This window comes from Apostichopus japonicus, chromosome 4 (genome assembly GCF_037975245.1).
Source record: "Apostichopus japonicus isolate 1M-3 chromosome 4, ASM3797524v1, whole genome shotgun sequence".
NCBI classification, from domain to species: domain Eukaryota; kingdom Metazoa; phylum Echinodermata; class Holothuroidea; order Aspidochirotida; family Stichopodidae; genus Apostichopus; species Apostichopus japonicus.
This window is the reverse complement of record NC_092564.1, coordinates 18,010,081-18,037,720: the sequence shown is the minus strand read 5'-3', so window position 1 is coordinate 18,037,720 and position 27,640 is coordinate 18,010,081. Positions and strand designations below refer to the sequence as shown.

General features: G+C 36.3%; 1 protein-coding gene across 16 annotated transcripts in view; it reads left to right on the top strand.

Moving 5' to 3' along the window:
* The first annotated feature begins 1,298 nt into the window (after window positions 1-1,298).
* The window catches only part of LOC139966678 (uncharacterized), a 67,531-nt gene continuing 41,189 nt past the window's right edge, over window positions 1,299-27,640 (top strand). For 14 of the 16 annotated variants that reach the window (XM_071969947.1, XM_071969948.1, XM_071969956.1 and 11 more), the window contains exons 1-10: window positions 1,299-1,571; window positions 2,004-2,173; window positions 13,071-13,189; window positions 15,086-15,204; window positions 15,630-15,793; window positions 16,777-16,886; window positions 18,598-18,707; window positions 19,749-19,913; window positions 20,397-20,519; window positions 21,517-21,645. In XM_071969947.1, the coding sequence (XP_071826048.1) occupies window positions 1,499-1,571; window positions 2,004-2,173; window positions 13,071-13,189; window positions 15,086-15,204; window positions 15,630-15,793; window positions 16,777-16,886; window positions 18,598-18,707; window positions 19,749-19,913; window positions 20,397-20,519; window positions 21,517-21,645 (1,282 nt within the window). In that variant the 5' untranslated portion in view covers window positions 1,299-1,498. The remainder of the gene's footprint in view (window positions 1,572-2,003; window positions 2,174-13,070; window positions 13,190-15,085; window positions 15,205-15,629; window positions 15,794-16,776; window positions 16,887-18,597; window positions 18,708-19,748; window positions 19,914-20,396; window positions 20,520-21,516; window positions 21,646-27,640) is intronic. The other 2 variants (XM_071969951.1, XM_071969945.1) reach the window with 1 other exon arrangement.

Sequence of the window (27,640 nt, the reverse complement as noted above, 5' to 3'; positions counted from 1 at the left end):
AAGTTATTTGTAACAAACCAAAATACATCAAAGTTTCAGTATTTGGTAAATAATGTAAGACCATTCGTTGAGAGGCTGGTGGAGTAGTATTTTTCAGAATTTTTCATTATCCTGCAATATGTAGATTTCAAAGGTTAAAGTTAGCAGGATATGATCTCTTTTAAGCATATTCTAACATTTGTACCTATTGTAGGATATCTTTAGTGGAGATTTTAAAGCATAAGACATAGACATTCTAGTTAGAAAATAAAGTTTTTGAAAGCAAAAAGTTACACATAAATTGCCACAACAAGTCACAAGTCACATATATAACAGGGATATAACTAAAATAGTATACACTTTTGCTGCCTTGATAAAACTCTCGCATTCCATCCACTTTTCCATTTCCGCTTTTGTTCATCAGTATTGTAACCCAGATCAACCTCTTTTTATAAGTAGAAATAATTGACGTTGTTTGTTAACGAAGTTGTTAAAAAGAATAAAGACATGGCCAAGTTATTTTCAGATTTGTATGTTGTTTCTTATTCATAACATATCCAAAACGTAAGTACCCTTGAAACGGAAACGGGATCAAATTTATCCGGAATGGGGTCATTGTTTTTTTGATCCGGAAATCCGGATCATTTTGATCCGGGCGGGGTCGGTGCCCCTGGGATCCGGAAGCCGGATCAAATTTGATCCGGAATGGGGTCATTGTTCTTTGATCCGGAAATCCGGATCATTTTGATCCGGACGGGGTCGGTGCCCCTGGGATCCGGAAACCGGATCAAATTTGATCCGGAATGAATCAAATTTGATCCGGATGTTTTAAGAGTGCACGTTTAACAAGCAACTTATAAAGGTCTCTGGTCTTGTTTGGAAGTGTTCACGAGTGCCACTCGCGGTCAATCGAACGTGGGGTCCTTTGACTTTTGGGCCAATTGAACCTCCTCCACCCCAACCCCCTTAAAAACCACGAATTTACCACGCATGGTGGGTTATGCGACACTGACATGAAGGTGAAATATTACTGCAATGTATCTAGTAAACGTATGATATTGGATCTTGATAAATAGATTTACGCTTGACTTCTTAATATCTATGAAGCCTTAGCAACAATAAAACAAGCAATAATACTTATCTGAGCACCAACTAAACAATATGTGCGTTCTTACAAAGAACAGAGTTTCAATAGGCTGCTATATAATAACTCCAGGGACCCTCCTGGTGTAGAAGAATGGTCTATTAAAAAAAAAAAATTATACAAATTCATGAACTTGTATTTATGGTTATTTATTTTCAATATATAGACAAATCCCATAGCAATATTTGCCAGACGATTCGACTATTGGCTGGCTTACGTTGCTAGATCCAGAACTCGCCACGAAGATGGAATTTCAGTGTTAGATACTATAAAAATGTAATTTTCAGCAGCTAGAACGAAACATCGGAGCCAGAGAGCTAAGAGGGAATTAGGGCAAACTTGAATTGACCTGTTAAGGTCTCTGACATATGTGGAATGGATATTTGGATAAAACAAATATGGACTCGATTATTGCTCCTGTTAGTTGCGATAACTTCCTATTGTGAAGGTAAGTTCACCAATGCCATATGTACACAATCAAATCTATAAGTTTAATTTTGCACGTGATGGGTGTATAACATATATGTACTTGCAACCACCTAAAGGATTTTTTGTTTATTAAGGTAACTGATGTGGCAGAGAAAGGATAAAAAGACCAATATAGTTATATAACCTGCAGACATTCAGACCATTTTAACTAAACAAAACTCCTATGAGACCAATTCTGCACATTTGAAATTGAATTTGAATAGAGATGGAAAAGAAATGTTTAGTTAAAGAATTAAAAATTGAAGGCTACGTTTACTCTAAAGCAACGCATGCAAAAACTGCTTCAACGCCATCGTCACCGTCAACGCTTTCATAATCATCAGCACTACCTACCATATTTTTGATCTTGGAATATGGCAACAAAGTTTATGCATTATCGTTTCTTTTCAAGGTGTAATAACATGTCCAACAGACTTTATGCCTGTCGCCACGTCTGAGGGTGAAATATGTATATTTCAGAGTACCACGTCAGCTAACTTCAGAGAAGCTCGTTGGCAATGCCAATTAAAAGATAAAGACGCGGACCTTTTACAATTGGTACCGGAAATTTGGAGTAATCTTGTAAGTGAAGTTCATTGTCATTATCTCACTACTATACTAAAACTGGCCTGGGTATTCTTCTATGTACTTACATGTTATACTTTTGCAATGTCCTCTGCAGTCTTAGAAACTTCAGGAAACAATGCATATTTGTTTTTTTCTATACACGGAGGCTGTTAACGTAGCTGTCAACAGGACGTAACACCAATTTTAGTTCATTACATCTCAAATAATCAAAGATATCTGATCATTTTGAAAGCAGGAGGAAAGAGGTCCAAAACGAAAATTGGTTATGGAAAATGAGTGTCAAGCAGATATAAACATATTAAAAAGACTACTTGATGCACGTATCTATTCGGTTCTGTTTATAGGTTAAAATTAACCATATTACGGTGACCGGATACTTCATCTAACCCTTCAGCCAAAAGGAAAAGAAGGAGGAGTCCGGAACGGCAGCATTTAAACACAGTTTCTGCTTTCTTACATGATTTAAGAAAAAAAAAACACATGTCAGAAAGAGGAACTACTAAATGCTTCTTCGCAACTCACTGATAGTCACAGCACCTTGGGGCCGGTCAACCACTCGCGCTACGAAACAACGCAACTAATATTATCTTGAAAATAAAATCGTTCTCATCCGAAATATTATTAAAATATAAACACATACATTAAGACGGTAATGGATGAACTTTACATCGTCTTACTTTTTGCTTACGCTGTATTTGTTTTTAAGTTTAAGTTTTAAGTTACGCCATATGTTCCAAATATCGAACTTTTATTTTGGTGTGCTGAAAACAATATATATATATATATATATATATATATATATATATATATATATATATATATATATATATATATATATATATATATATATATATACATATATATATATATATATATATATATATATATATATATATATATATATATATATATATAAATATATATATATATATATTTATAAACATACATAACCTGTATCGAACAATACTAGTTCTGTTTTAGTGACGTATTTGCCTTGCTCTAGCGATCAAACATAGTGTTAACCAACTCGAAATATAAAGGCTTATATATATATATATATATATATATATATATATATATATATATATATATATATATATAAACATACATCACCTGTATCGAACAATACTAGTTCTGTTTTGGTGACGTATTTGCCTTGCTCTAGAGATCAAACATAATGCTAACCAATTCGAATTATATAGGCCTATATATATAAACATAAACCAACTATATCGAACAATACTAGTTCTGTTTTGGTGACGTATTTGCCTTGCTGTAGAGATCAAACATAATGCTAACCAACTCGAAATGTGGAAATATGCAAGTCAAAATTCTTAAATTCTCATATATAGGCCTATATATATATATAGATATATTTATATATATATATATATATTTATATATATATATAAATATATATATATATATCTATATATATATATATATATATATATAGAGTTGGTTGGCGACTATCTTGGCGCAGAGTGCTCTATGTCCAGTGGACAGAGCGGAATATATGTTGATACTAGTAGGGACTAGTGGAACACTAGTCCCTACTAGTATCAACATATATATATATATATATATATATATATATATATATATATATATATATATATATATGTAAGGTTTTTTTCAAAACTGTGGGCCGCAGAAAATAGCCAGAGGTCTGCAAGGGCCTGTGTGCCGCACCTCGCCCACTTGTGGTCTGTAACATATTAAACTACATATGTTCCTTTGGTCATCCCTTGAAGTGCGTTGTTTATTGCTGGGAATTGGTTGAATTCGTTAGTCAAAGCTACATTCAATTAGCATTTTGTACGTAGAGATACCGTATACAGGGTTTTTAAATTTGGTGAAATATTATAAATACTCCTGGCAAAGCAAAATATGTTATGTCACCACGGCTACTGCGCTGAAAATAAACCTCTCTGTCATTTTCTTTGTAATGTAAACTGCATTTATTTTAGTAATTGAAAATCTAAATGTCTGAGAACATTGACAAGATAAGCAAACATTCCAAATTCATACATAATTCAAGTTCAAATCAATAGCAATATTTTGATAGGATTATAAAGTGTTTGAAAAAAATTGCCATGATGTCATCAGACATCACCTTAACGAATCACCCTTACAGAAATGAAGGATTTGTTTGGGTTTTTAGTTGATAATTCACATTCAATCAACCATATATATATATATAGTTTAGGAACACCATATTGAGATGGTGTTTTGAGTCACCAGTGAAGTATATTGTGCGCATTTCCGTATATGCGCCACATGCACTGTCTGCTAAGACAATATCCCTTTAAGTCTAAATGTGAAGATGTAGTTTAGATGAAGATAAAATAGCACATTGATACTGGGAAGTTATACGGAAGGATCAGTAGACCATCTATCCATCTCCGTATTCTCAAAATCCCTTTATTAAACATGTATACTATACCGACTGTGAAAGGGACTAATTTTCCAGTTATGTCCCCATCTCTGTTACCCACCCAGCTCAATTCCAACCCTCTCGCCCAAACCCATCAGTATATTCCTTCTTTCTCCTTAGCAGCATTGAGTAACAACACTGGTACCGTACATTTTTTTTACTTTGATTCGCATTAAGGCCCGGTCACACTATACCGATTTTTTATCGGAATACTATCCGATTTTCCCGGAGGATTCGAAACAGCCTGTTTTCCGTTCGGGTCTTCTAGCCACAGTGATAAAGGACCTGATTTGCTATCTGTTGAGCCATTCCGATGTGGAATAGCCCTCTCCTAACTTTTGATATTGACTCCGTTTCCCTTTATCGGATAGCTATCCGATTTCTCTTCCGATTTTTATCCTTTTTCGATGTGACGTCACTTCAGAATGTAGTCAGTTCTAGAACCCCTCAGATTTGAAGTAGGCATTCGAATATTCCACTGCATTCATTACATTCACTACACTCTAAAAACAGTTGGTTAAAAAATTAACCAATACCTTAACCAACACTGGGCACGTATGTCAAATTCGACTTATTGGTGATATTTTAACCAACACCTGTTGGTTAACGGCTTTAACCAGCCGTTGGGTAACATTTTTAACCAATAAAATAACTATAAGTTTGTACCCAACAGTTGTTGGTTAAATTAATTGTGTAAATTATGCCCATCATTGGTGAACTTACAAATGTAGGGATCATTAAATTGGGGAATTAAAAATCATTGTATTGGGCAATTACTATATTTAAATTGGGCAGTGGCTTTTACCATTACAAAAGGGTTGGGCAGTTAAATGAGCCTTTATTGCCCAATATATGTTGGCGAATGCAATATATTGGACAGTGATGGATAAGATCCTCAGTGAATTTTACTTAATGTAGTTGAAAGACTCCTCACAAGTTTTGTTCATGCAGACCTAGTTTGCAACAATCAGCTGAATATGGCAATTCAAAGAGTAAACAATTCCTTGAAAAATATTGAGAAATTAACAAACAGTTACATTACAGAAGCCAGATGGATAACATTTTGAGAACTTGTTTTTATTGAAAACAATAACCAGCTGAACCATGCATGTGAATAAAATACAAACAAAACAAAACAACACACAAATATGCTTGGATGTAACAACTTCTTAGCTGTGCTCTATCAGAACTTTAAAGTGACACAAAATCCTCTACTTTTCAAGAAGAACCGTATTCATAGAAAACTTGTAACACTCAATATCTCACATATGTAACTTTAGATCAATTGATGTATAAACAATCTATGAAACTAAACATCAATCATGATCTGATTAATCAAGGTTTACCTAAAGTATACATACAGTTAATTAAGAATTACATTGAGTATCACATACATATGTGGTGTACATGATTACATTTAGAGACATATTTATGATATATGCAGTACATTGCAGCCAGTGCATTGTTCGTTTCCAGTATTTGGATGTATAGTATATATCTTCACCACATATAGAGATACATGTGTAGGTGAAATTTAGCTACATTAAACCTTACTCACTCATGAAAGATCAGTTGATCAGATCGGGATTCCAATAAAAATTAGTAATGAAAGTTTTGATTTGTACCAGCATGGTATGTAAAAAAATGTCATATCATGAGTTTTAATTAAATGTCCCTTCAAGATGATGCTATCTGTACCTGATGCTGGTGTGTGAATTTTAAAATAGTAATATGATACAAACTTCTTGCTTACAATTATTATATGAGCTTCTTGCTTACAATTTCCTTTTAAGGCAGTTCTTACTTCAGGGCAAGAATGCTATAATATAACTTGGCATATGTGCTTCTTGGATTTCATTAATCACATTTTGAATGAACTGACAAACAAGACTGCATGAAGGTCGATAAGCCATGTCCAAAGTGTACATTTGCCATGAAACAGAAATAGACAGCATTTATAGAAGAGATTTGTGAGAAACTGACCTCTGTTCTAAAATAGCAAATATCTGGGTTGGTACCAAGAGGGCTCCTTGCATACCAAAGTAGCTGCAGTATTTTTGTGGCATCAATATCCTTTGAACTTTGTAGAATATCAGCCATGAATATCTTGCTTACAATTCTTTCCTTTTAAGCCACTAATTACTTTTAAAGGCCAAGAATGATCTAAGATCTCTTATGCAACTTGGCACATGTGCTTCTTTGATTTCATAAATCACATTTTGAATGAACTGCCACACAAGACAGCATGAAGGTTGGTAAGCCATGTCCAAAATGTACATTGCTTTGAAACAGAAATCGATAGCTTTCAGTAGTGATTCTTGACGGACTGGCCTCCGTTCTAGAAAAACAAATGTTTGGGTTGGTGCCAAGAGAGTTCCTTTGCATACAACAAATGGCTGCGGCTTTTTTGTGGCATCAATAGCCTTTGAAATTTGTAGAATATCAGCCACTTCCTGTGAGAAAAATTGAAAAAAAAAATGAAAATTATTACAAGCTGCTCTTTGTCAATCAATATGAAGTTGTGACAGCAAAAAGCCCTCCATTCTAGCAGATTTGTATTTAGAAAAAAACTTTATATGAAGTTATACTTGGCACAGCCAAACTTCATAACCACCCATATCAATGCTTACAATGACATGCTAGTTTAAAAATAAGTACTATGAACGTTTGATACATTTGAAATTTACTGTTTAGTTATCATGTTTAGAAGATACTTTTACTATCATTAACTTTTTATCATCAACTCATAATTTATTCCTTAAAATCAGCTACACGTGTGACCCATATCCTACTACTGTCATTTACCAAATTGAGCAAAATTTGACAAGCCTATTGTTGTTGTGAAATCAATATTTAAGTAATATCACTTAGGCCCTGCCCACTCATGAATATTAATTATCCATTTTGAACCAAACGGAATATGGTTCATGTGCTTGGGAGCATCTATGTACATTGACACATATCCAGCATAATTGTTGAGATTCCACTTTTACAAACAATCCATTACAAACTACAAAACATATGTCATAAGCATGTTGTCAATGAACTTCAACAAGCGGACAAATGAATGCTTAAACACCTACTGGTTGAATGTCCACGAAGGAGGTGATTGCCTCTTTTACTGAACACAATCCTTTTTTTCCCTTTCCTTTCCCTCTCAAGATGACTGGAAGAAGAAAAAATGCCAATGTTTCCTTCTTATCTGTGAAAGTGACAAAACATAACTAAAGATAATCTTCCCTCCAAGGTTCACAAAGTCCTTGTGCATAAAACTATAACACAATTAATGACCACTTAACATATAAATTGTCATTATCACGTACAGTACCCGCACAAATTATTTGTATTTTCCCTTGCCTTTATTTGTCTCTAACACTAGAAGTCCTTCAAGTCATTTTTATCAGAAAATGGCATATCATGAGAATGCAATGAGAAAATGGCATATCATGAGAATGTAATGAGATAAGTTAGCATCTGTTTGGTATTTTGTGTATGTTTATTTTCAATAATACATGTCTCCTTTAAAAGCCCACATTCATAATGTTGTGCTGCTATCACAACCTGTTTGCAAAGTTATCTACTCTTTATATTTTATTATATATTCAGATCTCAAAACACTGATGAACCTTTGACATATTTTGTGTTCTATTGTTCTATCGTAGTCACTAGCTTTTGGCTTAAATGAAATCCCAAAGATGGGTCAGATGGAGTCTAAGCAAGGGAATATATCTGCACCAACCCAACTTGGTTTCTGTCTGAACCAGATCCCATTGATGCTTTCTGTTCAATTTCAGTTTATTATTTTTATAAAAAAAGAAAAGGAAGTGTTGTTGTCTTTACAAAAAGTAAACTAAGGCTATTTTGAGAACAAGATCAGATATATTACAGATAATTGTTCAAACCTGATCTTTCAGAAGTTCCTAGTGTGATGGTGGTAAAAGGTTGCAAGGAATGATCAACATACAAAAATTAAATTAGCTCAACTATGTGCACTGAAATTAGAAGCACTCTTACCAATAGACAAATTCTCTAGGTCAACGTACTCCAATCCAAGAGGCCTTGCCAATTTTCAACCTGTTTGCCATATTCTATAATCCCATTGTAGTACAAGTCCCATTTCTCATACAGGTGATCCTCATGCTCAGGCCAAAGCACTGAAAAATCTTGTTCTATCTGAAGGAGCAAAGGGAAATAGAATACTTTAATGTGTGTAAGCATATTCTTTTTTTTGATCCTCAGCTATGATCCATTAAAAAATCCCTCTCACTGAATTTGTTAAAGTCTGGTTCCATGCATCTATACAAACACTAAGTATTGTTGAAGCTGGATGTGGTAAATCCAACTGCTTGATACCTTTGGCTAGTTTAATAACATTTAGAAAACATCTGGGAAAGAAAAGTAAGTATTTAACATTTATTGACACATGCTTTGAAAATATCTCAGAATACAGCTCAAAAATATTTTTTTTTTCAAAATATTTTTTTTAATGTGATGGGGGAAAAATTTGAATTGCAAAACTTCAATATGTAACATTTGTGATATCGTTACTGAACATAAGCATATTCATGGGAATAATTTATCTTGTCTCCCTGTAACAAGATGATAGACAAGTTGTTAGATTTGTACACAATTGCAAGAAATGCAGAGCAAACATTGCACATAAAACCATAGCACTGAATGGCAAAGACACCATATTAAAACAAAACAACTTTGTACAAATTGTAAACCATATTATACCGCTTGAATCTGTACCTTTTTTTACACTCAACATCAGCAACCTTTCTTAAAATCCTAGCTATATCCTTGAATAAAGCAAGATTTTCATCCAAAAATAAAAATTATTCCCAATCTGGTCTTCATAAAGCATACTGATCTGCCAGATGCCTAAGGTTAAATTAAAAGCCAGTCACATTTCTTCACTGTGTGGCTGATAACTGTCATAAACTTCCAGACATAAATTAAAGGAGATTTAAAATATAATGCCATCATATAACAAAAGCAGTGAAACTATCTTTTCCAATCAAACTAGATATGTAGACAATCAAAGTACTGTTTTTAAGTTGGCCAAATAGGCTTCAAAGTGAAATAAAGCATTAACTCATCAGTGAGGTTAGTGACTTAATTAATTTCAGTGTTTCTGCTAAATCAAAACCGTGCTAGTAATTTTTCCACTTCCTTTTTCAAGAGTTCAAGGATATGGTCTTGAATAGTATCTTCGTAATATGTGTATTCAGAGCTCACTTCTTTAGTATTATTGATGCAAAACCACCTACGTATTTCTCTGTAATTAAGCAGCAAAAAATCAAATTTGATAGTTACCATTCCACGGTCTAACAACCTTTGATACTCTTTCAGAATATCTGAAATGTTAGTTGAGTGGTCTTTGATCTGCTGTTGTCTTTAAACTGCAGTTTGCCTCATGAAGTCCAATACTTTCTCTCTTGGTTCCATGTTACATTTCAGCCACTCAGTCATCATCACCAATTCCTCTTTGTTCTCCAGAACAGCTTCTGGCAAGGACAATAAAAACATATATTTCCTACTAAACAGAGATGCCTTAACATCAAATTTTGAAGTTACCAATGGTTGTGGTAGGTATAACCCAGTCTTTGATCATTGTCATGGCATGAGAGATAAGTCAAATCCTGAGAATAGTAGGTAAAACCTATTACACACCTCTCAATTTTGGTGGAGTGGACACTTTAGTCAAAGGAGTAGGTGGACTTGATGCACCGGGGGAATCTTTCACCATGGCAATCTTCTTTTTACGTACGTAACTTAGGTGCTCTTCTAGATACCCTGTCGCCGGTCGTCCTGCAGCACCTTTGCAATACCATGGTTCCTGCACATGAAATCAGCATACTCTTTTATCAAACTGAAGTATGGTAGCAAAATTCAAGTCAACTCAGAAAAAGACCTATTGATCTACATGTAAAGCTGTTGTACACCAACATTTAAAACTTCCTAGCTGGTTGAAACATAGGCTTTTAGCCAGCAAACCACAAACATGTCTTGTACATGTCTACAACTGCACGACAACAATATGGACGCTATGACTAAGGACACTGTGGCACTCCATACTGTCCTCACATAATTTTGTATGCTTACTGATGAAACAGTATTGTCCCAGGGGACACTATGACAATTGATTTTAAGTGATTAGCCTAAAAGTAATGGGTTTGACCCTAATTGCCAATATAATCAATAAGTTGCAGAATTCTGATATTTTATGGAATAATGAGGGTACCTGCTGAACAACAAACTTCATTAATACCTTGGTTAGATTGAGAGATGAAGCCCACTGAAAACCAGTGCCTATGTTACAGTTTTTGGATTTCCCAATGTGACAATTGAACAACCATTTTGATATTTTTAACATATTAAAAGGCCTTGTCACCCTAGTGCTGACTTCAATTACAAATTATTCAGTTAAATGATGCCTATATAATCCTGATAGTATTGAAAATAGATTTCAGTATCACAGTCCTCTATGAGATGAACAAATTACTTGGTAGAACCCACAGAAGATTATATTACTTGACTACAGATGACAAAAAGTAGTGATATTGTGGGCAGTGTGTTGTGGTCCACATTTTAGAGACATTTTGAAAGGGCAGGAAAATTAAACTAGTCACCTCAACACAACAACGAAAGTGGTCTATACTATGGCTAATGACAACTAAGCTGAGGGATATTAGAACATAAACATGCTTACATAACCCAAGGGAGATTCTGGATCCTTTAGAAAGGGAAACAAATCAACAACTGCTGAGCTGCTAACGCTGCCTTAATAAGGAGCTTGGCCTGTAGATTAAAAGGAAATAGGTAAAATGTTGATAACAATACAGCAAATTGTATCCTAGGCCTATCTATTGACAATTGAAACAATCCATTCAGAAACATAACCATATTGAATAATTTTTATTATAAATTCTATTAAAAATATCTCTTGGTCTCCAGGGCACTTGAAAATAGGGTGTATACATTAGGCTAGGCTATAGACAGTAGGTCGAAGTTTTTGTATTTGGACTTTAATAGGATACAACATTTTCATTAATAATTAGGCCTAGGCCTATGTCGTTTACACGAACAACACTATATGGTGAAAAACACGAAAAAGATTCATAACATTTAACATCGATTAAAGCACTGTGTTAAACTCAGTGGCAGTTTAGTAGTATACTGTTACTAATATTACTAGTGTTAGTATTAGGCATACTAGTATAGTACTAGTATTAACGTTAGCCTAGTATAAGCCTAACGTTGGCCTATGAGCCTAACGTTATACTGTCACTGGGGGTCTCAGTGCCCACATAAGTTCATACTTTTTACCGATGTTAAGCTACACTTACCGATAAAAGTTTCATGTAGAGACTCGACCTGGTATTTTTTCAAGAAAATCAAGACAGCACTGTCTTCGATATCTGCCATGGCGTTAGCTGTATTCTTGATTACTAAACCACCCTGTCAGGGATCGTACTATGCATGACGTGTTATGTAGTGTGTGTTATAGATGCTGCACTGATGTACGTACAGTGTACATATATGTGTACGCGCGAATTTTTTACTCAGTGAGCGGTAAAGTTATAAACAAGTTGGTTAAACGTCGGACTGTGAAATGTACATACTTATTGGAATGGCCCAAAATCTGCCGGTTAACCAACTTAAGGGTACAAACTAACCAATTAAGTGCACGGGGGTCCTATACCATTCTTTTTTTAACCAACGTTTTAAGAGTGTACCACAAACCTCACTCTTCGGCCTAAAATCGGAAAAATCGGACCGTATTCCGATAAAATATCGCTGTAGTGTGACCGGGCCTTAAAGGCACTTTAAAGGCCCGGTCACACTATACCGATTTTTTATCGGAATACTATCCGATTTTCCCGGAGGAATCGAAACAGCCTGTTTTCCGTTCGGGTCTTCTATAGCCACAGGGATAAAGGACCTGATTTGCTATCTGTTGAGCCATTCTGATGTGGAATAGCCCTCTCCTAACTTTTGATATTGACTCCGTTTCCTTTTATCGGATAGCTATCCGATTTCTCTTCCGATTTTTATCGTTTTTCGATGTGACGTCACTTCAGAATGTAGTCAGTTCTAGAACCCCTCAGATTTGAAGTAGGTATTCGAATATTCCACTGCATTCATTACATTCACTACCACAAACCTCACTCTTCGGCCTAAAATCGGAAAAATCGGACCGTATTCCGATAAAATATCGCTGTAGTGTGACCGGGCCTTAAATGTGTTAAATTCCGAATGATTTCAGTATAACAATGTCCATATACTGAGTTAATTGCCATTAAAATCGTGAAAGACAGAGTCGATTCAAAATGTGATTACCACGTCACAAAAAAAAGAGTTCTGATAGACTGTTTAGTTATATTTTCTATTTTATTTCGATGATTTGAATTCAAAATAAGCTAAATTTACACTTTTCCACCTATGTAGCCTAATCCTAATCCTAACTTGGAGTATTTTGTCGGGCTAACAGACGCATGCATTGCAACAGCTCCCGAATGGTTACTAGATTGTTCTGCCTTCGTTCCTTTTCCACAAGTAGGCGCACCGTGAGTATCTATCTTTTACTTTATCCAAAATTAAAACGAAAAATATTAACAGAAGACATAAAAGACAACTGTGACGTCGATCTTTTACACTAATTTTACTGAACTAGTTACTGTAAAACAGTATCCTACCATATTGTGTGATTGAATAAGCTCTGCTATAATCGTTTGCTTTGGAAATTAATAATGTATTCCAGTTTACCACGTGATATCAAACAGTTTAATGTTAAGTTTTAGGCATTCCGCATGACAAGATAATGTATACATGTTTATCACTAAAACATCACAGGGATGGGACCAGGGGGATGTGGGTTTGTGTACGCTATCCCTTATTTTTTCAACCGCATACAAAACATTTCAAATACCGTCGTTATTAGCACAATGTTGTTTGTAGGCCTAACTATAAAGTTATTTGATAGCCCAGATATGTCTAAAAATGGTGTGAGAGAAAGAGAAAGAGAGATGGGGGGGGGGGGGGGGAGATTACGCCATCATATCAATTTGTTTCAATGGAAGAGTCGTATTTCCACTGTCAATTTCACAGCTGTTAATAGTCCAGCCAACCCAATGAGAAATGCATCTATTGTCTCATTCTATATCCCGATTGGTTGAATGGGGGGGGGGGGGCGGGGCTTGTACGATTGCGTGTGTACACATGCACGTACGAGATATTCATATCGAGTGCGTGCACACCTACGTAAACGAACGCATATGCACTGTGCACAGATATTCAAGGCGAGGCGAGCGTGAATATGAAGTCATATATTTTTTTTGAGGGGGGGGGGGGGGAGGGGAGGGGACGTTTTTGTTGCAAGGGCTAAGTTCCTATGTGGGAGTGTCAGAAATGTAATAGCAAATGATATCATTGGCTAGTTTACACTATGACGCATTCAGTCAGCCACGTATTATGTCAATCCAGATAGGTTTGATTAAACACCTCGAGGTCAAAAGTTCAACCCTATTGTTCACTGTAGAAAAAAAAACATGGCCTGGAAATCCATCCATGTCCCTATGTACAACTTTCATTGTTAATTTTCCCCTCCTCTAATCAGTAGTGTACACTCGGGTGTACATGAAAATCCATGTATGAAATCATATCAGTCATGTACGACATCACACGAGCGCTAAAAAGGTTCATGTCTATACAGTTTTCCATTGGAAGGGGTTTGCGTGGGGACGCGCACAGTTGTACATGAAATGCGACAAAACAAAACTGATATGTTAAGTATGTATACCTAGTATTGTATAATATGTATCAACTTTACTCGAAACAAAGTGTCATAACTCGTTTCTTTGAGAGATATTTTACTCATTCTTTGTGTCCCCAGTTGTTGTTGTATATTCGTCTAAGCTGGGTCAGGAAAGATATATATGGATGTCGCACCTGAAATTTTTTTAAATGTTTGATCTACAAACCCCATGTTTTCTCCCCAAACTGACAATCGGAGTGAAGTCTGTTTTTGTTGTGTGTGCTCATTACGATTAATTTATCCCTATAGCTCTTATACTCCTAACAGCTGAACCTCTCATGCAAACTTGCGCACGACCCTTGCTTCCTTTTTTTAACTATTTTGACGATGTCGACGATCCGGGGACGCAACTTCCACCACGGTTTGGTTCGCTGGGTTGGGCGATTTTTTTGGAAGGGGGGGGGGGGGGTGGGAGGGTGTCCCACCTAGAAGGTACCTAGATGCAAAGTAACACTTTATTTGGTAACTTTTTGTAACGATGTTGACGAAGGACATGTTATATATTTATGAAATGTACACTATGTTTTTTTTAAATGTTACCTATCAGGGATCACCCACTTATTTTTGGGTTGTGGGAGTATGTGGGTGGGGGAGGCACCACCGGTGATGACAACAACGTTTCAACATTCTTCATTTCCTTGTCTCTCAGAGTCTTGGGTGCTTGTTCACCGTCCCCATGTTGTTGGGTATTCTTGAATGGAGACCTAATGGCCAGAGACTGTGTGAGCTACACGGCAAGGTTCATATGCGCACTACGACCAGCAAATGGTAAGTACAAATTACGATTAAGCGATTACGAGTACAAGATCGCCGAGTACCATTGCCAGTTGTAAGAGCACGAGTAAATGTGCATGTACTTATGTAATTTAAGAAACACGTAACGAAACTATGAAAAGGCTCACGTGATCTTTGTTGACAAATGTTGCATATCAATGAGCTATTTGTTGGCACTTTGTTAATTGGTTCCGTAACAAACAACAGGTGTGTCTGAGAAAAACTACTTAACCAATCGCCACAGTTTTTTCATGGTTGTGAAGCTTACAAAATTTCAACCCACGCAAGGACCCAGTCTTAGATTTGACCAAGTAAGAGCGTTGTGTGACTATATTTATGTAATGTCTGCGATATATACAGTGGTTATGAATATGTTGTATATAAGATGCTTCACAGGTGTTAATTATGTATCTTTTCAGCATTTCCAGATTTGCTTTGTCCACCCGATTGGACACCGATAAACGACAGATGTTATCGATATTATTCAAACATTAACCCAGGGTTCACGTTTACTGGAGCTGCGGATGAATGTGCACTAGAAGGGGGAACGCTTGCTAGAGCGAATTTTTACGACTGCAACTTTGTGAGTTTTTCAATGTTTTAGCAGAAAATCCAATTTACAGTTGAGATAGAACTGTTCTCAGGGCAATCCATGACGTTTGTGTATATATTTTGATCTTTGTCACCGGGCGAGTATTGGATCCAAATTCGTAAATTATGGTCGCTAATTGGTAAATTACCCATAGAACACAGAGACGCCTTACACTACCAAAATTAGGGTTTCCAAAAATAAAAACACAAACAATCACACACAAACCCACGTACACACGTGAGACTGCTATTAACTCTTGCTAAACTAAATTTAGTAGATTCCACCCTGCATACTACCCAATGAAAGGAAACATGCATTTAAAAACAAAACAATGAAAGGAGACATGCATTATCAAAAAAAATAATAATAAAGCTTCCAAGCACTACTAATACACATGGCGACATGTTTCGACCTGTTAGGCTCTTCAGAGTTAATTGAGAAGGATCTTCTAACTAGTGATATATACCCTAACCCGAGATTCTACTAATACACATGGCGACATGTTTCGACCTGTTACGCTCTTCAGAGTTAATTGAGAAGGATCTTCTAACTAGTGATATATACCCTAACCCGAGATTCTACTAATACACATGGCGACATGTTTCGACCTGTTACGCTCTTCAGAGTTAATTGAGAAGGATCTTCTAACTAGTGATATATACCCAAACCCGAGATTCTTGTCTAATACACATGGCGACATGTTTCGACCTGTTACGCTCTTCAGAGTTAATTGAGAAGGATCTTCTAACTAGTGATATATACCCTAACCCGAGATTCTTGTCTAATATGGTGTATGGGAGAGTTGTTCATCACATGTATCTCAATCACCTATGATAAGATGAATCTTGACTTTGCTTTAACTTAACCTGCATAACAAAAAAACAAAAAAAAAACATCATTGTGGTGGCTTATATAGCAATATAGAAATATAGAAACAAGTAGACTACCGATAATATGGAACTGGTTTCTTCTAGGCTTCAATAGCAGCAAATATACCCGACACCAACCAAGCGTATTTGGTGGGTTTGCAAGATGATGGATCGGGGACACTGCGATGGCCAGATAGAAGTGAACCAACCGTCCCGTAAGTATTTGGTCTAAAGAACTTTGCAAATGTCGTCAATCCATTAGATATATTGTTTGTTCTTTTACCCGACAAGAAACGGAACATTTCAAACATGGTATAAGATGCGTGAGACTATTAGGTTGGTTGAGAAAGAAGAAATTAATAGTGGAATAAAGGAAGAGGAGAAAGGACAACTAATATGAAACATTCCTCAGTCTCGAGAAAGTCGGATTTCCAATAAGTAAATCAAATTATGTTTTGTATACGCATTCAATTCAACGAGTTTCATATGTGTATACGTGCAATGTGTCATTATATATACTAGTCTATCAAACAGCACTGACTTGTGAATCTCAACACCATATATAACGAATCTCAGCTTGTAAGGAGGCTCCCAACGTGCTCACCTTATGTCAGTGCTCCTATTTGTATGGGAATTTGGACAAGTCTATTTGGCTTTGTTAGTATAGCTTCGCTGCCCCAGACGTTTCACGTACCTCCTCTGTTGGTGTCTTATAGTTTATTGTATATTACGTAATATAATGTAAATCCACACGAAAGTTATATTGATCAGTTACATCCAAGAGTAAATATACTTGCAATAATTATAAATCAGTTCTATGTTCAACATAACTATCGTCAATTCTATAGACCTTGTCTATATCTCTCCAACAATACGACGTAAGCAAGGCTGAACCTTGATCTTCACAGCGGTAGATGCTCTGGGGAAATTCAAAGCAATTGGAATGACGTTGCGGTAGTATGTAGTATTATCCTCTTTGGTTTATCAGACCTGGCGAGAGAGGGTCAGGGGGGTGGGGGTGCATGGGCAACCCCTGGGCCCGGGATCTATTAGTGAGCGGAGAAAATATGGGATAATATTTCTTTGTGCTCGGTTTCATAATATAATCAAAACAAAGGCTTCAAAGAGGGGCTCGGTGACATCTAGTGGGGTCTGACGTATGGCTCTCGACTCCACTGAAACTTGCTTTATAGTAATTAAGTAAGAAGCGTACCATTCGTCCTGAGTATTGGCTTAGGACTTCACATCACTATAATACTTCCGTGCCTTCGAAGCTGCAACTCACACAATATCTCATAGAGTTTGTTATTAAATGGTGGTAAAAAAAGTTCGTTTTGACGACAGTACATGTGATTCAAAGTACGTAATAGGGCAACGGAGGGGGAAACGTGAAATTTCAGGGGACTGACTTAAGTTGATCAGATATCTGGTTACAACCTTGGTATGAGTGTATGTGGCTGAACACAGGTACACATTATAAAGCTCGACTGAGGGTATACTTCTGTCTGCACTAGTATTAACACTCGATTCCAAAATTTCCCGATTACAAGCCAAACTCAACGAGGAACAGGTCGAGTACAGTCAAGTAATGGTCGAATACTCGTCGCAAATGGAATCGAATAACGACCGAAGAGACGACTTTTCCTATTACTATATCTCTCTCCTCAGAAGAAACATCTAGGTACGATTCAGTTTTCATTCAGTTTCATCTTAGTAACAAAGGAGGAAGAAAGTATATGCCTAATATGTACAAATGCTGGAAATCCATCTCTTCAAAAGAGTGTGCATAGTATATATGTACAAATATACATGGTATTTACAAATACAAAGTATATACAAAAACATAGTATGTAGTAGTATGTACATCGTATATGTGCAAACGCTTGAAATTCGTCAAAAAATATTGTACTTTTGATGTTTAAACAGTGACCTATCTGGGATAGGCGGGTCTTGCTTCGTATTGAACGGCAAGGATAGCGGACGTTTGCAAAGACTACCATGCACCGAGTCCTTTACAAACTTCATTTGTGAGAGAGGTATGTATTTTTCAATGGATATTTCTTCATGGTATTATTTTCCAATAGTTTGGATGTTTATTTTTAGCATTGCAAGTTATAGTGTCAATTTATTCATTTGTAATCTCGATACACCCTGCTGCCAAAGTTTACATCATCATCATCATCATCATCATCATCATCATCATCATCATCATCATCATCATCATCATCATCATCATCATCATCATCATCATCATCATCATCATCATCATCATCATCATCATCATCATCATCATCATCATCATCATCATCATCATCATCATCATCATCATCATCATCATCATCATCATCATCATCATCATCATTGCCATTTCGTTTACTCAGTTTTGCGATAAACTTCATCTGACAAGGTCCCCCTTCGCTTTGTTTGTATACTTTCTGCAATTCCTCCTGCTTAGAGAAGTTCCTTGCAGGATGGGTTATCCAGCGCTCCATGTTATCCTCTTGTAAATGCTATTTCTTAATACACCAAGTATATTTCAAAGCGATTTTTACTCTCTTTCTTAATCCGGCCTCTTTCTGTTCCTACTCGTGCTTGTGATAAGTAGAACTCGTTCTTTAATCCCAATGATGATTAACAATTTCAGAAACCTTTTTCGTACTCTCTATGAGGCCAATGTTCAGTCAATTCAGTAATTTCCATTTCTACACGGCCTTCTTGCTGCCAATAGGCTTCTTTATTTACTGAAATTAATTAATAGCCTTGTCTGCACTTGCTGTAAAATGGATACAGAAACATTTGAACATCTATTTTGGGACTGTCAGGTAAATAATTCCTATATAATATCTAATGAGATGTATATAACAATGTCCTATCTGTGTTGTTATCAGCACTGTAAATACAAGTATATACCACATTTCACATTCATGAATAAATGAGATGAAAGACTAGACAATTACGATGATGACGGCGACGACGACGACGATGACGATGACGATGACGATGACGATGACGATTATTGTTATTATAATTATTATTATTATTACTAATCATATTATTAATGATATTATCATTTTAAGAATGTCAATTCCCATCTACAAATGTGATGGCCACAACGGAAGGGTCAACGGAAGGGTCAACGGAAGGGTCAACGGAAGGATCAACACGAGGATCAGCGGAAGGATCAACGGAAGGATCAACAGCAGGATCAACAGAAATGACAACTGCGGAATCTACCCCAAGCGGTATGTATTCTGTGGTTTATGAATGGTTTATCTGGCATGGGTTTCCTAGGAACATATTTGTGTATTATATCTTAGCCGGAAGATGGCAATCCGCATGATGTTATGGTAAAGACACATCATACAGGTTCCATAAAGCACGTCAGTATAATTTGAATGCGGTCTCACTATATATAATCACTTATCATAACTGTTTCTGCCGAATGTCTCCAAAACCCTTTAAAAAATGACTATATGATAAAGAAAGAATGTGTTCATTTATTAAAGTGAATAAATTACAGATTTTTAAAATATACGTCAATATTTAATGATCTTCCTAACTTCCTTCACACTGTAGTCACTTTACATTTACAAAACATTACAAGTCATAGGTATACTTCAGAATGCCCTTTTCTTACATTTTTATCGACATAAAACAAAGTTCCCTGACTGCTGTGTATATATGGAACTATTAAGTACATATTGCTAACATATTTTCTCTTCTAGATTCTTGCAACGATATCCAATGTGACACCGGCATTAACAATGTTATATTTTGTAACGACATTTCGGAAACCTGTGACTGCCCGACCGGGTTCGTTCTATCATCAACTACAGGGCCATGCGACGGTGAGTATATATACTCAAACGGGGATGGGAAGGGGGGCTTGTTTAGATAGGCGGGTGCATGGAAATGAGCGAGAGGCCGTATCCTTCCAAGTGTATGAAAGTATGTCAGTATTTTTCCAAACGTCTTTGAGACTATCGTGCCGTGTCTGAAGGAGGACAGTGCAAAGTCCATCGTATCCGTACCCTCTATGTGTCCCACCATCACCGCCCTGATAAGGAAAGCACAGCCTCCATGTGAATACCCAACAACAACGGGCAGCTGTTGGAAAGTATGAAGTAAATTATCGACGGACGAACGAGAACGCTGTTAAGAAAGGACTGAATTTGACAACGTAGGAGATTTCCACTATAGTTCCAACGCCCGGTGAATATTTTAGTAAAACTGAAGTTTATGCTAGAAAAGTCAACATCATCTTTTGTGGACGGAATATTAAAGAAGATGAAATGGTTGTGAGAGTAAGGGGATACAATGACATATACTTTTCCATTACTTATTCGGTGGGTGTGGCTGAGGATAGCAATAGTGAGGGGCCCTTCTGATTTTCTGCATTTTGATATAAGCAACAAATACAAGTGAGTTAGTCGTGGAATCTGTGTGTACTCCTGTTTTTTTGGGGGGGGGGGGGGGGGGTTGGTAAGGCTCTGGTGAGATTATACGTTAAGTCTCCGAAAAGCAGTCATACTTTGTTCGAATCCTTACAGTACTGAGTTATGAAAGGCACAACTCATTACAGGGAGAATGTAAGAATACAATTGCTTCAAAATAGAAAGGATGGTCTCTTGCTAACAGCGCTCCCCTCTAGGCCTAATGCTGATGTGAGGTGCTTACCAAAAGTTTGTAAATGTTTTACTCCATTCGATTCTGGATTTCTGGATTTATTTGTTGTCAATTTTACATTTTCCCGAGTGCACGAGGACTCTATTCGTTTTAAATTGCACTAATATATATTACCATTTTGATTATTCTTAATTTCTTACTTCAAAAATATTTTTGTAGACATGGATGAGTGCACGGTAAATAACGGAGACTGTAACCCGACCTCAACAACTTGTGCTAATACCATAGGGAGTTACATGTGCAACTGTCAGACTGGATTTGAAAGAGTTACCTTTCTGGAATGCGATGGTAAGTTTGCATTTCTATGACTCTATACTCTCTATTATTCTCACTTACATTACCATCACAGTTTGTTCCTTTTTCGGCGATGTTAAAATTGAATACTGTAAGTTGATGTTCCATCACTTTTAATAAGGCTATGTTTATACGACGATTTTATCCTTTATAACTGTTTTGTTGGTATGATCGCTTTAAAAAATATATAGGTAATAAACTTCGTTAGAAAGACTGCCTATCCGCATCGAAGTGGAAACATGTAGGTATGATGCTTTCTATTATTATTATCTTTTTGATTATAACGAATTAGGCTAGATTAGATAGATATATTTAGATAGATAGATAGATAGATAGACAGACATACAGACAGACAGATAGATAGATAGATAGACAGACAGATAGATAGATAGATAGATAGATAGATAGACAGACAGACAGATAGATAGAAAGACAGACAGACAGACAGACAGACAGACAGACAGACAGACAGACAGACAGATAGACAGATAGATAGATAGATAGATAGATAGATAGATAGATAGATAGATAGATAGATAGATAGATAGATAGATAGATAGATAGATAGATAGATAGATAGATAGACAGATAGATAGATAGACAGATAGATAGACAGATAGACAGATAGACAGATAGACAGACAGACAGACAGGCAGACAGACAGACAGGCAGGCAGGCAGGCAGACAGGCAGACAGACAGACAGTTAGACAGATAGACAGATAAACAGTTAGACAGATAGACAGATAGACGGTTAGACAGATAGACAGACAGACAGATAGGCAGATAGGCAGATGGACAGAAAGAGAGATAGACAGATAGACAGATTCACAGATAGACAGTTAGACAGTTAGGCAGATAGACAGATAGACAGACAGACAGATAGGCAGATAGGCAGATAGACAGATAGAGAGATAGACAGATATACAGATACACAGATACACAGATAGACAGAAAGACAGATAGACAAATATACAGATAGACAAAAAGACAGATAGACAGATAGACAGAAAGACAGACAGATACACAGATACACAGATAGACAGATAGACAGAAAGACAGATAGACAGATAAAACAGATAGACAGATAGAAATACAGATAAATAGATAGACAGAAAGACAGACAGATAGACAGTTAGACAGATAGACATATAAACAGATAGACAGATAGACAGAAAGACAGAACGACAGATAGACAGATAGAAAGATATACAGATAGACAGATAGACATATAGACAGATAGACAGTTAAACAGATAGACAGACAGATAGATAGATAGAGAGAAAGACAGATAGACAGATAAACAGTTAGACAGATAGACAGATAGACAGTTAGACAGATAGACATATAAACAGATAGACAGATAGACAGAAAGATAGAACGACAGATAGACAGATAGAAAGATATACAGATAGACAGATAGACATATAGACAGATAGACAGTTATACAGATAGACAGACAGATAGACAGATAGACGGTTAGACAGATAGACAGACAGACAGATAGGCCGATAGGCAGATGGACAGATAGAGAGATAGACAGATAGACAGATTCACAGATAGACAGTTAGACAGTTAGGCGATAGACAGATAGACAGACAGACAGATAGGCAGATAGGCAGATAGACAGATAGAGAGATAGACAGATATACAGAAAGACAGATAGACATATAGACAGAAAGACAGATAGACAGATAGATAGACAGATATACAGATAGACAGATAAAACAGATAGACATATATACATACAGATACATTGATAGACAGAAAGACAGACAGATAAAACAGATAGACAGTTAGACAGATAGACATATAAACAGATAGACAGTTAGACAGATAGACATATAAACAGATAGACAGATAGACAGAAAGACAGATAGACATATAAACAGATAGACAGATAGACAGAAAGACAGATAGACAGATAGGCAGTTGTGCAGATAGACAGATAGACATACAGACATATAAACAGATAGACAGATGAAAGAAACTTGCTTCACAATAGAGAGGTTGGTTTCTCGGTAACAGCGCTCCCCTCTTAGCCAAATGCTGATGTGAATTGCTTATCAAAAGTTTGTAAATGTTTTACTCCAGACAGAAAGACAAATAGACAGATAGACAGAAAGACAGACAAATAAAACAAATAGACAGAAAGACAGACAGATAGACAGAAAGACATATAGACAGATAGACAGTCAGACGGACAGACATATAGACGGATAAGTGGATAGACAGATAGACATATTGACATATAGACAGTTATACAGATAGACAGACAGATAGATAGATAGACAGAAAGACAGACAGATAGACAGTTAGACAGATAGACAGTTAGACAGATAGACATATAGACAGATAGACAGTTATACAGATAGACAGACAGATAGATAGATAGACAGAAAGAAAGACAGACAGATAGACAGATAGACAGTTAGACAGATAGACAGATAGACAGTTAGACAGTTAGGCAGATGGACAGATAGACAGACAGACAGATAGGCAGATAGACAGATATAGAGATAGACAGATATACAGATAGACAGGTAGACAGATAGACAGATAAACAGATAAACAGATAGACAGATAAAACAGATAGACAGATAGACAGAAAGACAGACAGATAGACAGATAGACAGATAAAACAGATAGACAGATAGATATACAGATAAATTGATAGACAGAAAGACAGACAGATAGACAGTTAGACAGATAGACATATAAACAGATAGACAATTAGACAGAAAGACAGATAGACAGATATGCAGATAGACAGATAGACAGATGAAACAGATAGACATATAGATAGATAGATAGATAGACAGAAAGACAGACAGATAGACAGATAGACAGAAAGACAGATAGACAGATAGACAAATAAAACAGATAGACAGATAGACATACAGATAAATAGATAGACAGAAAGACAGACAGATACACAGATAGACATATAAACAGATAGACGATAGACAGAAAGACAGATAGATAGACAGAACGACAGACAGACAGATAGACATATAGGCAGTTAGGCAGATAGGCAGATAAACAGATAGACTGATAGACAGAAAGACAGATAGACATATATACGGATATACGGATAGACGGATAGACGGATAGACAGATAGACAGATAGACAGATAGACATATTGACAGATAGACAGTTATACAGATACACAGACATACAGATAGATAGACAGATAGACAGAAAGACAGACTGACAGACGGACGGACAGACGGATAGACGGACAGACAGACGGATAGACAGATAGACATATAGTCAGTTAGGCAGATAGGCAGATAGGCAGATAGACTGATAGACAGAAAGACCGATAGACAGATAGACAGATAGACATATAGAAAGATAGACAGATAGACGGATAGACAGATAGACGGATAAGCGGATAGACAGATAGACAGATAGACATATTGACAGATAGACAGTTATACAGAATGACAGACAGATAGATAGATAAACAGAAAGACAGACATATAGACAATTAGACAGATTGACATATAGACAGTTAGACAGATAGACAGATAGACGGATAAGCGGATACACAGATAGACAGATAGACATATAGACAGATAAACAGTTATACAGATAGACAGACAGATAGATAGATAGACAGAAAGACAGACAGATAGACAGATAGACAGTTATACAGATAGACAGACAGATAGATAGATAGACAGAAAGAAAGACAGACAGATAGACAGATAGACAGTTAGACAGATAGACAGATAGACAGTTAGACAGTTAGGCAGATGGACAGATAGACAGACAGACAGATAGGCAGATAGACAGATATAGAGATAGACAGATATACAGATAGACAGATAGACAGATAGACAGATAAACAGATAAACAGATAGACAGATAAAACAGATAGACAGATAGACAGAAAGACAGACAGATAGACAGAAAGACAGACAGATAGACAGATAGACAGATAAAACAGATAGACAGATAGATATACAGATAAATTGATAGACAGAAAGACAGACAGATAGACAGTTAGACAGATAGACATATAAACAGATAGACAATTAGACAGAAAGACAGATAGACAGATAGACAGATATGCAGATAGACAGATAGACAGATAAACAGATAAACAGATAGACAGATAAAACAGATAGACAGATAGACAGAAAGACAGACAGATAGACAGATAGACAGATAAAACAGATAGACAGATAGATATACAGATAAATTGATATAGACATATTGACAGATAGACAGATAGACAGATATGCAGATAGACAGATAGACAGATGAAACAGATAGACATATAGATAGATAGATAGATAGACAGAAAGACAGACAGATAGACAGATAGACAGAAAGACAGATAGACAGATAGACAAATAAAACAGATAGACAGATAGACATACAGATAAATAGATAGACAGAAAGACAGACAGATACACAGATAGACATATAAACAGATAGACGATAGACAGAAAGACAGATAGATAGACAGAACGACAGACAGACAGATAGACATATAGGCAGTTAGGCAGATAGGCAGATAAACAGATAGACTGATAGACAGAAAGACAGATAGACATATATACGGATATACGGATAGACGGATAGACGGATAGACAGATAGACAGATAGACAGATAGACATATTGACAGATAGACAGTTATACAGATACACAGATATACAGATAGATAGACAGATAGACAGAAAGACAGACTGACAGACGGACGGACAGACGGATAGACGGACAGACAGACATACAGACGGATAGACAGATAGACATATAGTCAGTTAGGCAGATAGGCAGATAGGCAGATAGACTGATAGACAGAAAGACCGATAGACAGATAGACAGATAGACATATAGAAAGATAGACAGATAGACGGATAGACAGATAGACGGATAAGCGGATAGACAGATAGACAGATAGACATATTGACAGATAGACAGTTATACAGAATGACAGACAGATAGATAGATAAACAGAAAGACAGACATATAGACAATTAGACAGATTGACATATAGACAGTTAGACAGATAGACAGATAGACGGATAAGCGGATACACAGATAGACAGATAGACATATAGACAGATAGACAGTTATACAGATAGACAGACAGATAGATAGATAGACAGAAAGACAGACAGATAGACAGATAGACAGTTATATAGATAGACAGACAAATAGATAGATAGACAGAAAGACAGACAGATATACAGTTAGACGGATAGACAGATAGACAGCTAGACAGTTAGGCAGATAGACAGATAGACAGACAGACAGATAGGCAGATAGGCAGATAGACAGATAGAGAGATAGACAGATATACAGATAGACAGATAAACAGATAGACAGAAAGACAGACGGACAGACTGACAGACATACAGACGGGTAGACGGGTAGACGGATAGACAGATAGACATATAGGCAGTTAGGCAGATAGGCTGATAGACAAAAAGACAGATAGACAGATAGACAGATAGGCAGATAGACATATAGACAGATAGACATATAGACGGATAGACATACAGATAAATAGATAGACAGAAAGACAGACAGATAAACAGTTAGACATATTGACATGTAGACAGTTATACAGATAGACAGACAGATAGATAGATAGACAGAAAGACAGACATATAGACAGTTAGACAGATAGCCAGTTAGACAGATAGACAGACAGACAGATAGACAGACAGACAGATAGACAGTTAGACAAATAGACAGATAAACAGATAGACAGACAGACAGATAGACAGAAAGACAGATAGACAGATAGATAGACAGAAAGACAGATAGACGGATAAGTGGATGGACAGATAGACAGATAGACAGATAGACATATTGACAGATAGACAGTTATACAGATAGACAGAGAGATAGATAGATAGATAGATAGATAGATAGATAGACAGAAATACAGACATATAGACAGTTAGACAGATAGACAGTTCTACAGATAGACAGACAGACAGATAGACAGTTAGACAGATAGACATAT